The sequence below is a fragment of the Pollicipes pollicipes genome, unplaced genomic scaffold, assembly GCF_011947565.3.
Source record: "Pollicipes pollicipes isolate AB1234 unplaced genomic scaffold, Ppol_2.1 Scaffold_7262;HRSCAF=8765_pilon_pilon_pilon, whole genome shotgun sequence".
Taxonomy (NCBI): Eukaryota; Metazoa; Arthropoda; class Thecostraca; order Pollicipedomorpha; family Pollicipedidae; genus Pollicipes; species Pollicipes pollicipes.
The window spans coordinates 19,067,875-19,082,175 of NW_023597055.1; the positions used below are offsets into that span (position 1 = coordinate 19,067,875).

Below are 14,301 nucleotides of genomic sequence, written 5' to 3' on the forward strand. Positions count from 1 at the left end.
ACAGTTCAGTCCACGGGTCGCAGTTCAATCCAGGGGTCACAGTTCAGTCCACGGGTCACAGTTCAGTCACGGGTAACGGTTCAGTCCACGGGTCACAGTTCAGTCCAAGGGTACAGTTTAGTCCACGGGTCGCAGTCAGGTCCACGAGGTCGCAGTTCAGTCCACGGGACGCAGTCCACTCCACGGGTCTCGCAGTTTAGTCCATGGGTCGCAGTTCAGTCCACGGTCACAGTTCAGTCCACGGGTCAAGTTCAGTCCACGGGTCGTAGTTCAGACACGGGTCACAGTTCAGTCCACGGGTCACAGTTCAGTCCACGGGTCGCAGTTCAGTCCACGGGTCACAGTTCAGTCCATGGGTCCGCAGTTCAATCCAGGGTCACAGTCAGTCCACGGGTCACAGTTCAGGTCCAGGGTCACAGTTCAGTCCACGGGTTTCGCAGTTCAGTCCACAGGTCACGTCTATGTCCATGGGTCACAGTGCAGTCCACGGGTCGCAGTTCAGTCCACGGGTCACAGTTCAGTCCACAGGTCGCAGTTCAAAAGCTGCGACCCGTTCAGACCCAAGTGGGGGAGCAGTCTCTAGCTGCAGGGGGCTCTTGACGGCCCTAGTCCGGTCGGCATGAAGTGGAGCCAAAAGGGCGTCAGTTGATGCGCTGCTTTGAGGTGACTCAATCAAATCATTGGTGACGAACGCTGGTGCAAACTCCTCACATAACAGTCCCCAGTCCCATCAAATGTAAACAGGATGCGCAGTTTGCTCTCAACACGCCGCCAGTGAGCTCCATTTTGCCATGCATAAGTGAGCATGCATGACAGATCTCGTCAATCATCCACCAGCCATGTCGTCAATCATCATAACGCAACCGATATAAATTTAGCGTCCAATCAGTGTCCATCACGCACCAGTGCTGAGGTATTTCGTTATCGACGGCACGTAACCGCTTGACCCGGTCCTGCTTGACATTTTGAAATGTAGTGTGGCACACTACGCCACCGCTGGTATTGAATTACACAGCCAAAAGTAAGAATAAAATCAGGAGCTTACAGCATATATTTTTGGTAAGGTGTTCAGTGCATTAGTGATGAACATTATTCACCAGATGCACTTGACACTTTTACATCTGAATAGCACTCCTGCTATTGTTTCGAGAGAAAGGCATGCCGCGAAAGTCAACCCAACTGTAAACTCCATTCTCCTGGTTTTCTCCGAGGAATCGGCTAGTGCCACTGTCTTATCTATGCCGATATTTTTGGGATGATACTGGAAATTTATTGGTTCAACGGAGGCAAACGCGAGTTAGTGACAGCATGACGATGCGTAATTTGTGAACGCGCTGACAGAGTGCCGCATCATTCCACCAGATTCACCTCCACGATGGCACTTCAGTCCACTGGCAGCAGTTCGTTAGTATAACGCTCGTTCGTTAGTATAAGGACGCAGCTAACCGCGCGGGGATTGGCCTGATAACGCGCTTTTCGCGACGGGAAGCAGATGGCGCCACATGCCGACAAGTTCAGCTGGGTAGTGGAGACGGAGAAAGAGACAGGGATGAGGAGTAATGCGCGGCCTGGGAGGATGGCGAGGGCGCAAGCAGCCCCGGCAAGATAGGCGACTTTCAGTCGGACGGGTTTTCTCTCCTGACCGGTTGACCGTGAACAGCAACGTCACGTGATTGATCGGTGACGGGGGGGGGAACTAGAAGTCACGGTTACAAGTTAAGGCCTGTGCCTACGTAGGATTGGATGCCACAAGGCGGGGATCGAATCCACCGATTATCCCGCATATATTCCGCCATCTCCCGCCATATTCCTACTATATTCAGCTATATCCCCTCCATATTCCGCTATATTATAATACATTCACTATATTCCAGGGGGGTAACACCGCTTACGCTTAATGCACTCCGCCGGGTGTGGCCTTTGGCAGTTTCTGACCTTCTGACGGGCGTCCAGGTAGTTGGCCTCGCGCTGCAGGCGGCCGATCATCTGCCTCTGAAGGTCACTGACCTGTCGAAGGTCAGCCACGTTTCGGGCCTGTGGATGAAACCCGAGTCATAGCAACTGAGAGGCAAGAGCGGCCACGGTCTCTCAGCTGTTAAGGGCGCCTGCCTTCCAATCCATCCACCCATGACCGGGTGGGTTGGAGTTCTTCAGGTGCGAACAGCTCGGATCTGACCGACGGGGCCTGCGGCCGGTGCTTAAGGTCAGGTGTCGCCAGGGGGGGGGGGGGGGAGAGGGGAGGACGGGCCGTGTCGAGTATTGCGACCTGTTAGGCTTGCGCCGTAAAGTTCTGCCGTTGACCTGGACTTTATTGATCGGATGACACGAGCCGGGAGGCCGCGCAGCAAGCAATGCTTAGCCGCGAGGCCACGCAGCAAGCAATGCTTAGCCGCGAGGCCACGCAGCAAGCAACGCTCAGCCTGGGTACTGGCGCCAAAATCTGTCCATTCAAAAGTTTCGGACGAGATCATGTGAATGGACGCGTAATAACAACAGAGATGTAGCTTCCTGACAGCACACCTGACAAGTTGAAGGCAGTGCGCGCTGTCTCATTGACAGTTGACAGGATCGCGTAACGACAGATTAAATGCAGATATTTTAGCTGAGTTGAGTATCATGTATAAAACACACAAATGGCGCAGCCGGGGCTTTTAAGGGAGGGCCTAGAGTTGGGTTACACATCACGCCGATTTTTAACCTTCTGTCGGGAACCCTCTATGTTGGAAAACGAAAATCCATATAAGGAGGGAGGCCGTCCCCCACGGCCCTGCATTGGCTGCGCCCCTGAAACACATTTGCGCCAAATTACTGCGCATAGTGATTTAAAAAAAAAACAATAACACTGAAAGGTACGATATCCAAGCGCGCAGACAAACGCGGACAACAGGAATAAAAAATAAGTGCCACTGTGTTCGAAAGCCTAACAAAGACGAGCACCCAGCAATCTGTGTAATTTTGATTCACGTGCACACATCATGCTTACCTTTGAATCGATGGCCGTGCTAAAAACAGCATATCGGGTTTTACGCTTTGAGTTATGCGCTAAGAACAACGCGAAAGGCAAAATCTTTGTAGTCGCCCGGGTCTAGGGGAAAAGTTTGCAAAAACGCCAGCCGTGATCTGTGTGATGAGAGCCTGCTTTAATTATTTGCTGTTTTCTTGGTTCGCTTTGGATTTGAGCCCCTTCGGCACGTGACACCATTCCAAGCCCACGGGATGAAGGAGGAAAGTGATGGACAAAAACTACGTTCACCTTGAGGACCCCACTGGGACTTAGCCCAATCAGGGACCCGTATATGAGGTAAGTGGGGTACGTGCGGGCTAACTTTCCCGAATGAACGAGGCTTTGCGAGGGGTACGGGACGAGGGGAGAATTAGGATCAAAGGGTCGACTCATTTCCTTTCGTTACATCAGCCTGTTGCTGCTTGCGCTGGAAAACGAGCGGGACGAAAACGTGACGCTGTGCGTAACGCTGTGACAGAACGTGACGCTGTGCGCCCTGCACACAGGCCTGGAGATTACCTGTCCCAGCGGACTGGAGGCCGGCGTGTAGAGGAGCACCATGAACACGATGCAGCCCAGCGTCAGGCTGATAACGCTGATCAAGAGGGTGACCGCCTGCAGCGCTCCCTGCCAGTTGCCGAGCAAGACGCGCCTGCGCCGCGGGCCGACAGGTGGCACTAGCTGCTCGGTATCGCTCGCGCAGCCGCCTGCACCACCGGTTTGCAACTTCATCCTGTACCTGCGCGGAAAGGGGACCGGTGATCGAAGCCCATGCGCTGAACCAGATTGATAGCATGAAAAATCGCGGCAAGACGCCACAGGACTGCGAACGACATGGTAATGGTATGGCGTTACAGCTGATCAACGCTACGGCGTGACGGAGCCGCCTTGTTTTTGTAGGACATGACGTATGGGGAAGGCGTTCATTTGACACCAAGATGAAGCATGAGTACAATTAGAGGAGTTCAAACCTCCCCCACCCAATTTAAGCACAAGCCTTCATCTTGCTTCGGAGCTCTCCTTTAGCAAGCTCTACCAACCAAAACGTCGTGTCGACGGAACACGGTCGCCGACGCTCGCCGACCTGCTCTGCATGAATAACATTTGGCATGACATGCGTGCTAGCATCCTGACCTGTGGCATGGCACGGCAACTCCTCCCGCACCAGATGCGAACTGAGGTCCGGCGAGGCCAAAGCACGTCACACTGAGTGTCGTCCAAGTCCTGTTTGACCAGGTGCATAAGGATTCAAGACTTGCGGTGGAGAAGACGGGGGAAGCGAAGAGGGGTTCTCGCTCAAATGTTTAGCGGGGGAAGTGCGACCATGAGACGTCAACGAACGGGTCTAGTCATGATCACTTTTGGCTGAATCCTTCCTCAATATATTGAGGAAACCCCGTTACCCAGATCTCCCTCCCCCCACATACACGCACTCACAGCTTGTTTAAACCTAGTGTAACCCAGCCATGTAACACAGGCAATTCTTTACACATTTTTTGTGTTTTCCCCCTATACCCGCGAGAGTAAAGTTATCTCAGTCCGGCGGTATATCAGACTTTGTTCTCAGGCCAGGTGAATCTCTATTTGGGATCAGTCAAGGACCGAAATAACTACCGAAGACGTCCGTTCATTTCAACCTTTACTTCTGGTAGTGCGGCAATGCCTAGCTTACCTTCGCGGTACACCTACTGAACAAATTATTGCACAATATTTTCGCACATCATGCAACAATTTCGTAGCACAAGGCCACGCACGTCACCTGGTTGCCACTTCTCCACAAGTAGGTACACTGTCCCCATTCCACTGACCTCTGCGAACAAGACCTTAACCACGACAGCGTCCAGTGCAACAGAACAACCCTGGTTGGTGGATGTCGCACAGACAGACTGCTTTCAGTGCTCACCTCTGTAGCACCTCTGCGACACGGCTCGACCGGGCTGTGTTCGGGGACTTTGTGTGGCGCTCGTTGCGCCAATCCCTATCGCGTCGGCCGTCCGTCGAGTCAACAGCAGGAGGGGGGGGGGGGGGGGGGCGATAGCGGGCGGCGTCATCGCCAGATAACCGCCGAACAAGGGCTCGGGCCGGCGGGCTGTGACACACTGCCCGCTGGCCACAGGGTACAGGGTGGCCGTGTGTTGTTACACCCTTCGATTCACTCACGGTCATCCTGTGCTCGTGTGACGGTCACAGGGTGCTGTATGACGGGCACATAGTGCTATGTGACGGTCACGGGGTGCTGTGGGACGGTCACAGGGTGCTGTATGACGGGCACATAGTGCTATGTGACGGTCACGGGGTGCTATGTGACGGTCACGGGGTGCTATGTGACGGTCGCGGGGTGCTGTGGGACGGTCACAAGCGCGGGTGGCTGTGCGGCAGCCGCAGAGGCGGGCGATTGCGCAATCGGCGCAGGAATGGGGGCTGTGCGGTAGTCACATATATGGTGAGCGGCCTTCTGACGGACAAAGGGGAGAGGACGGGCTGTATAACGCGCAGAAGGTGGGGGCGCACTGGTCGTTAAATAAGGAGGAGGAGCTAACTATCCAACGGACTCCGGGGCGGAGGGAGCTGTGCGACGGACGCAGGCGAGGGGAGGCGAACACAGAGGCAGGCAGAGCCTGTGCGACGGACGCAGGCGAGAGGAGGCGAACACAGAGGCAGGCAGAGCCTGTGCGACGGACGCAGGCGAGAGGAGGCGAACACAGAGGCAGGCAGAGCCTGTGCGACGGACGCAAGCGAGAGGAGGCGAACACAGAGGCAGGCAGAGCCTGTGCGACGGACGCAGGCGAGAGGAGGCGAACACAGAGGCCGGCAGAGCCTGTGCAACGGACGCAGACGAGAGGAGGAGCTGTGTGGTGAACACGGGGCGGACAGAGACTGTGCGACGGAGGCGGGCGAGAGACGGGGCTGTGTGGCGAACACAGGGACAGACAAAGACTGTGCAACGGACGCAGGCGAGGGGAGGCGAACGCATGGGCGGGCAGAGGCTGTGCGACGGACACAGGCGAGAGGAGGGGCTGTATGGCAAACGCAGGGGCGGACAGTGTCCGTGCGACGAACAAAAGGAAACCTGCGTAACCGACTAGAAGGGAAGCGGAAAAGACAGTGTGAAGAACGCATAGGGGCGACGGAAGCTATATATCATTTGATGAGGTAGGTAAATGATGTGAGCTTCGATGACCGGCACCCAACGGATGACAGACTTGTTTACAGGTGCATACGCACATAGTAGCCCCAGGCGGCACGCGGCATGTTACCAAATTTGTGACGTAGATAAATACGTGTGTGACGAAATGTTGACATTTAGAAATTCCAGATAGACATTTAGAAAATCCAGATTCTAATATAACAATTACAAGAACGAGAGCTCGCCATGCTGTTTCACGACTCGCAAGCGATTGTGTATGCCTGCAGTTAAAAATTCATTAGTTGAGCCACCCCCGCCCCCACCCCACCCTCATAACGAAGACGTACGCACGCAGTTGCCTATGTGATGGACACGGCACATCGAAAAGTCCTACTTAAGTTTTGCAGCATAGTTCAATGCTTCGTAAATCCAGCAACCGAGTCAGCATGTAGTGAATGCACCTGGTAGGTCGTTAGAACGCCAGCACCGCGTGTAGCAAAATCCACTTTTTGCCTTCAGCCATTCTTATCTAAAGCCCTCTATCGGCCGTCATCCGCTGTCGGGCGGCATGAGATTGCATCAATCATGAGGCACCTTTGTTTAAGCTCAGACACCTGCACTGGCCACATTCCAATCGTTCCATCGGAGCCTGAGGTCTTCCTGATTTCCAAAATGCTATCTGATACTTCCTTTATAAAGTCGCCTTCAGCATATCACCACCCGCCAGTTGCACCAGCCAGTTGTGGGATCGCAAGGCGATCCCCTACTTTCTGATTGGTTTAGACGACCACCGGACGACGTCTCACTCTTTGCTCATTGGATAACATCGCGTCACTTCTGTACCCAAAGACCATGAATCAGTTCCGACGCGCACCATACATAAACTGTACCTTTGGTGAACCCGAGGGAGTCTCCCACTCTCTCAGGCTCGAAGACGTGGAATCACTGTCGGTCGTGTGTGTAAATGTTGAGGTGTGAGTGTTGGTGAGCGTAGGTGCACGGAAAATAGAACCCCTGTTTGACAAGGTCTCTCTTTGGTACTCGCCAGAACGACTGGCACGAGCGAGGTCTCCACTAGTACCAACTATCACGCCAGCAGTTAGAAGTCTGCTACACCGCGGTGCAGCATCGCTGTAAGAAGACGTACCCTGAGCCTAAAATTTATAGAACCACCCACACGGATCTTCTGGGCGCTGCTGACGCGTGTCACCAGCTGCCGTTAAGGGAATTGGTGGGCGTCGGTAAAAGCTTCTATCGAACGGTCGTAATTTTCGGCGGGGAGGGCGCCAGCGCTGTAAACACGCGCCATATTTGTCGTCCGCGCTGTGAGGTCAGCATGCCGTAGAGAGGGAGCTAGCTTGCCCGTGACATATGCGAAGGCTTGCTGGATTATCAAACAAACATTTTGAACCTAATTCACAATCCATCTAGGCTCAAGCCGAGGAACCTGGGGCACTGGCAAACAGCTTTGGTTATTGTTTGGACGAATGTTTTTGAAACGTCCTGCGTTCATAACGTTTAATGGTCAAAACGTCCAAAATCGCAGCATACGGCATTCATAACGCCCAAAAAGTTCAACATCTCGAGATTGGGCGTATCACAACAGCCAAACTTGCAGCATTCAAATTCAAAGCATCTTAAGTTCATACCATCCAGTTTTTGCAACATCAGGTGTTCATGACATCCAAATGTTGGAGAACAATATCACCTTCTGGTCAATCTAAACTGATGCTTTGGAAATCACCTGTTAGAGGGATGACACAGCCGATTATCCCTGTTATGACGACGAGTGACGTCTTCCGGTGCAGTGCTGCTATCACCATCAGCTATGTATCACATGAACAACGTTTTGTTTACGCAAGCGAACTACGCCGCAACTGGCAGCAAATGTTCGTTAGCAACCGTATTGAAAACTTCAAAACTTTTGATTGCCGGCCCGTGGCCTGTATATCTCTGGTTACTCGGCAGTAGCTGCACGGTGATTGTGGAAAGACTTTCAATGGATGACCTGCTATCACGTTATGGCGGGCTGTGGATGAAGTCATCCACGGTGTGGACTCTCATGCTTTCTTTATTGTATCAACAATGTCCCACGAACCATTTTGGTGATGCAGTTGATTGCTTGAAAAGCTCTGATTTGCGAGAAAGCCACACGTGGTTTCCATGATCATGGGACGGTTTCAAATGAAACCATTTCATGGTACTGACTTAAACCTTTTTAAGAGCTTAGATCCGTGCAGCTGTGGGCTAACTAACCTATTGTTGCGGTTATGTCTATGTTTCAGTGATCACATAACATGGAAAATGCAGTGTGCTTGCGAGCACGCATGTTCAGCACTATATGACGTGGTTTTCTTATCAGTAATCAGCTCTGACAGAGTATTGAACATGTTAAGACGAGCATGGGTTAGCCATGTTAATACAAATTAGGAACCCCATTTCATCTACAATCTCCAGTCAGGGAGAACTCAATATCACTGAAGAACACAGAAAAACACGGAACTGGAGTCTATGTGACAACTATCGGACTACCTGCAGTGATCAGGGATGTTGTTGTGTTAATAAGGGCTCCTGTGCCGATCCGGGGCTAACTGCGCGGATCAGAAGGCCTCCCGTGTCAGGGATGGGAACAATGTGATATGACATATCCTTCTAATGGCCTCCAGATCGACCAGGAGATCCTGCCCCGTGCCACCAGAATGGTAGCCAGAAGACACTTCGCGATCGGACGGAATGGCTCTTCAGCCCTTGACCTGAACCGGTAATGTACCCCCAGTGTTCAACTCAAGAGGCCCCTTGCCCGGAAGGAAATAAGGGGTCTCATTATTGTTGAGTAGAGTGGGGCTCTCATTATTGTTGAATAGCGCGGGTCGAAATAAATTTTAATAAACAAGCAAGGTCATGCCGTGTTTGCCTGACAACGTTCATTTTTTCAGAATGTATCATTCCAACAAATTACATCGAAAGGCTTGAACATGCCCGCCCACAACCTCGAGACCAAGGACAAGGATGGTCTGGGTTGCAACTTTCGTAAAACCGAAAAGCTTCGGCCACTGCAAGTGCCACCAGACGGCGGGCGCCGCGTTAATCTGTCTTGTGGACAAATCAATAGCTGCGAAAACACGAAAAATAGAGGTTTTACCTCCACTCTTCCAATTCAACCATCAAAGCCCCACTTCCAGCCCCACTTCGCGGTGCTTTAGGGGCCAATCCGTTCTTTTCATCAGTCTAAAAATTGCACACATGAAATATGCGCTCAGACTGCCTTCTAAATACAAGACCTGCTGTCATGAAGCATTCAAGGATACTTTTTCAGAAGCGTCGTCATTTTTGTCCGTCCCTTGGCCATGACTTAATATTAGCTGCTAAGCCGACGTTGCGCGGCCTACGGAGACTGCAACGCTTGAGTTCGAGGCTTGTGTTTCTAAGATCTAAGAGTGCGCATGCTCAAAATTACGTCGCATGACTTGTATTACTAGCTGATTTAAGCGTTTAACGGTAATCATTTCAGAAACGTCATTATTTTCGTCCACCGGTCCACCGTCACTATTTTCGTCCACCGACACAGCTAAATATTGGCTATTCGGCTAACGCTCCGCGGACTATGGAGACTGCAACGCCTGGTGTCGAGGTTTTTGTTACCAAGATTTGCGAGCGCGCATGTTAAAAAAACACGGTACGTAAATTGTATCACTAATCGATTCTGACTGAATGATGAACATTTTCAGACAAACATGGCCTGGCCATGTTAATACACATCGTTAACGACTCAATCTGCAATCAAATTTTCATCTCCAAATTTAGATCAAACATATCGATCCACAGTCTACCTTCGCGATGTCCTCAATGTTTGTGGAACCCAGATTAAAAAACTGACAACGCTTCTGAATTCTATCGGTTTAGAAAGAGTCAACTAACCATTGTGTATTAAGAGCGCCAGTGATTTCTTCCATGCAGTCGTTTAACGCCTGATTTCTGCAGTTTATTGACCTCAAAATAGAATCAGAATTGAGCTCACGGTAACTCCTGGCTTCTGTTCTGGTGACAAGGTAAAAAAACAACAATAAAATGAAGGCAGCCGTGTCACTTGTTAACAAGTAAGCTACATCCGGGGATATTGGGGGATCACCATAAAATGTACTTTTGTCGACCTTGTATTCCTTGTTGGCAAGGCTTTGGCTACGCCCTGCCTACACACAACAGCAGATCAAGTCGTATACGTTGCATGATGGGCAACGAAGTGTCCGTTGGGTCAATCCATACCTAAGGCAGACAGCTTCCCCGAGGCTATTTTTCTGCTATGGTGTGGTGTGAGGGAAGATAATTCGGAAAAAGATACTGTCGCCGGTGTCCAACACGTGTTTCATACACCATGTAGAAGAAACGCTCGTCCAAAAGCATGCAACAAAGCAGCCATACGATCAGTTCGCAGCCAGTCATGCGGGCGACATCCGGACCAGGGCGGTTAACCGACGGCGGACAGGAGCAGTGCCCAGATAAGGAACACATGACAGATGGGCCTTGTTATGTGGCTTGGTTCTTAAACGGGAATCTCCAGTTCGATGACTTTGGCCACATTGTTTCTAGCAGTTTCAAGCTCTCCGAGCTGTTTCCGCCTAAAATGCTGCGACAAGTCTTATCTCCTGAAAGGCAGTCAGCGAAATGAAGGCGCATGACAAATCTGTCGCACTGTGAGCCATCGATCCACTTTAAAATTTTTGCCAGCCTATGTCCTGGCCGTATTTTGGCATCTACACTGTGATGCAGATGCTTCCTTAATGACCCAAAAGACCTACCCACTCGTAAAATTTCGCCTCCCCACGAAAGACAATGTTAAAATAGAATAATAATCTAGGGAAGCTAGATAGCCTTATTTGCCAAGTGACCCATGAGTCGTATAGGCAAGATTGTGCACCAGTGATAAACAGCTCTAGATGCATATCTAGCATAGCAGCCAAGACATTTGAATAAAGAGCGATAACAACTTCATCCTTACCCCTCCCCCTTCCCCCAGTCATCGGGCTCGCTTTCCAGAAAGAGTTCCTGAAGTACACCCTGAGCTTGGCCCCCCACTTTTTGAAACGTTCCTACGCCTATGCTTTACATACATGTGTAGAGTGCATGTATTCTACACAAGCCCGGCTGGAATACCCCCCCCCCCCCCATACTTTGAACAAACCCGACCGAAAAAGGCCAGAGCTTAAATACGTCTGCGACTGCAAAACCCGACTGGAACAAGCCCGACTGTACATGTGGCTGATTGAACAATCCTGACTGGGACAACCCCAATGAACCCTGAATAAACCTGTCTGTCACAAACCCTGCCCTGTACAAAACCGACTGTCGTCCGGCCCGCTATCCCCATTGACTTCGAACATACCTTACGTTTTACTTGAGGTTTTCTCTTTGTCAGGTAACAAGTCTGCAAAGCTTTGACTCCAACTCTCACCCGATGGAACAGATGGCCGGTCGGTCTCTCATTGTAACGCCATTTTAACGCATGGTGATATGGCGGACGAGAAATAATAACAGCGGTGGCCTTTCACGCGCTCGTGACTTGTTAAGACATTTTTGAAATCAGAATGCTGTTTGTTACGGACGAAACAAAGGCGTCCTTTGGGGATGGGGAGGGGGCAGAGACAAACCACTGTCAGTGTGTTTCGTCCACGTAATTGCCAGTAGCTGAATTCTTTGACGTTATTTGGCGTGCATGACTACGGTTTATACCACCCATGATAACGGACAAAAAGTGGCTTGCCGGCGTTTGAAAATGCCGGTGCACCAACTGTGTTAAGTAAATGTGTTTGCAAGTCTCAGCATGAAGTGTTAAAGTTGGTCCACAAATGTAAAGAAGATTTCAAGTTTTTTCTCCTCCAAGCACCATCACTTAAGCGTATTTTGGTAATAATACTTAGTTTTTATCATAATTTTTCAATTTTTTTTCCATTTACGTGTGTTTGATCAGGTGTCAATAACTATCGTCGCCACTGAACATTCAATAAAGTTCTTCGTGTGGCTTTCATTGCAACCATCAGGTGAGGATGCAGTCATGTGTCAGGCACGCTACTGAAGTATCTAACATTCAAGCGCATTTCATGCAGTCTTTCTAGGAGGTAAACTTCAAATCTCCGGAATCAATAAGCTCCAGACCCACAGTTTGGCCATGCTTCATCACGAGCTGCATCTCAGCGTTCAGATCCAAAGTTCAAGAGAAAACCTACGATGCAGCGCCTGTTCATGACGTGCGTTACATAACCTGTGAGAAACCATGGCAGTGAGTTGTCACCAAGCTGATCAAAACTCTGCTGCTGCCAAGTAAACCTCACTGGCTAATGTCAAAAGAGTCGGGCATTTTGCCGCAAAACGGCAGGTGTTCTACACCTAACGGTGCATTCAATAGTGGGAAAGAGGGTACGCAGGCGGGCTTTTAAGCAACCACGGCGTTGATGGAGCTCAAGTGACCATGTAGGCGTTTGCTGTGCTATCTCCACTCACGTTTAAGACACGTCGTGGATAGTTTAATTTCACACTTCTGCATGCGGTGCTGTGACTGGATGACATTCTTTTCTATATAAACAACCTCGGTTGCTTGTGGAAGACTGCTTCCTTGGTGATAATGTAAGATAAACAAGCGAATAAGCAAATACAGCAGCTGCCCAGCACCGTATGTATAGCTGCGCTGCCAGCATTGCCGACAGTGTCCCCGTATACCCCGCGTGGAAACTCAATGATCGGTCGGGTGATGGGTAACACTTTCGGGAGAACGGTCCCTCTACAGTCCGTCGCATCAGGGGCGGCAAATACGGACGCATTTGTCGCATCAGGAACTGAAGTACGGACGTGTCCGTCGCAGCAGAAGCAGTCAGCACGAAGGTGCTCGCCGTGTTCTGGGCTTCACGTCCATCCCCGCAGCACGGCGCCCCCTCCCCCCCCCTCCCTCCTCTCTTCCGGTGAGGGTGAGGCACCGCTGGCCGGCTGCTCTAGCAAGTCACGTAACTCTCAGCTCCTAACGGCACCGTCACACGTTTGGAGGACAGCGCAGCGCAGCAAACGTTGCGTGACGTCACGTGATAGCTCTGCGTGACTTGAGTGGGCGTCTGCCCGGCAGTTGCATGACTTGCCTGCCCGGCCATCGTTTGCAGCGTCGTTCACAGAGTGACTTGCGTAATTGTGTCAATAGCGATAATGACGTTGCTATACGCGACTTGGAGTGGCTGAGATTGGACTGCGGCGCGGCAGCATCGGAGTCTGAGCAAAACCTTTTGGCAGAGGGGCTGAGATTGGACTGCGGTACGGCAGCGTAGGAGTCTGAGCAAAACCTCCTGGCAGGAGGGGGGGGGGGGGGGCTGAGATTGGACTGCGTTGCGGCAGCGTCGGAGTCTGAGCAAAACCTCCTGGCAGAGGTGGCTGAGATTGGACTGCGGTGTGGCAGCATCCGAGTCTGAGCAAAACCTCCTGGCAAGGAGGCTTGTTAGGATCCGAATCGGTACGATCACAAATCAAGCAAAACAACGACGGCGCTTTAGCACGCGCTCGGGTGGGGGTCAAATTGACCCCCCCCCGAAGGTTTTTCTAGAATGGTTTCCGAACGGGGCGGCGTAGCCGCGCCAAATTTGCACAGATGTAGACAATTGAATAGCAGATCGTCTGACATCAAATATGTAGATGCACCTTGAGGGTCGCTGACCTGTGGCAGGTCAAAGTCAGACCATGGTTTCAGGGTAGGCAATTTCTAGGGAATCGTTCAATCTGATCCAACAACGGATGGTTAGACGAAGCCATACACCTCTGAGATACTTTCTTAGGCAACACAACAATTGAATGAACAAATTACAGTGACCTAAGACGAGGTATGAAGGCCAGACCAAGGTCAGAATCAATCTGTTTTATTTCTCTTGGGCTTGCTGTATGAGGTAGTTTCTGGTGCTCATTTCGAATTTATGGACAACAGGAACCGCATTATATACCTTCCATAAACTTCTTAAAGGTCAGAGTAGTTGAGTAGTTCACTGACCTGAAATGACCCAGGTCAACATTTTGTTTTCAGGAACATACCGGCTAGCGCAATCTTTGTCGCCCAAATTCAAAAAGATAAAAGCGGCCTTGTATGATTTTGATCACTGTACCCTTCAAAAGTTCAAACGAGGCCACTGACCCTAGATGAGCATGC

General features: G+C 51.0%; 1 protein-coding gene across 1 annotated transcript in view; it reads right to left on the minus strand.

The window, feature by feature from the left end:
• LOC119113526 (uncharacterized) overlaps positions 1-4,979 on the minus strand; it is a 6,225-nt gene extending 1,246 nt beyond the window's left edge. The window contains exons 1-3 of the mRNA XM_037237828.1: positions 4,908-4,979; positions 3,524-3,743; positions 1,936-2,034 (exon numbers count right to left, since the gene is read on the minus strand). Coding sequence (XP_037093723.1) covers positions 1,936-2,034; positions 3,524-3,736 — 312 coding nt within the window. The 5' untranslated portion in view covers positions 3,737-3,743; positions 4,908-4,979. The remainder of the gene's footprint in view (positions 1-1,935; positions 2,035-3,523; positions 3,744-4,907) is intronic.
• Between the last annotated feature and the right edge of the window lie 9,322 nt (positions 4,980-14,301).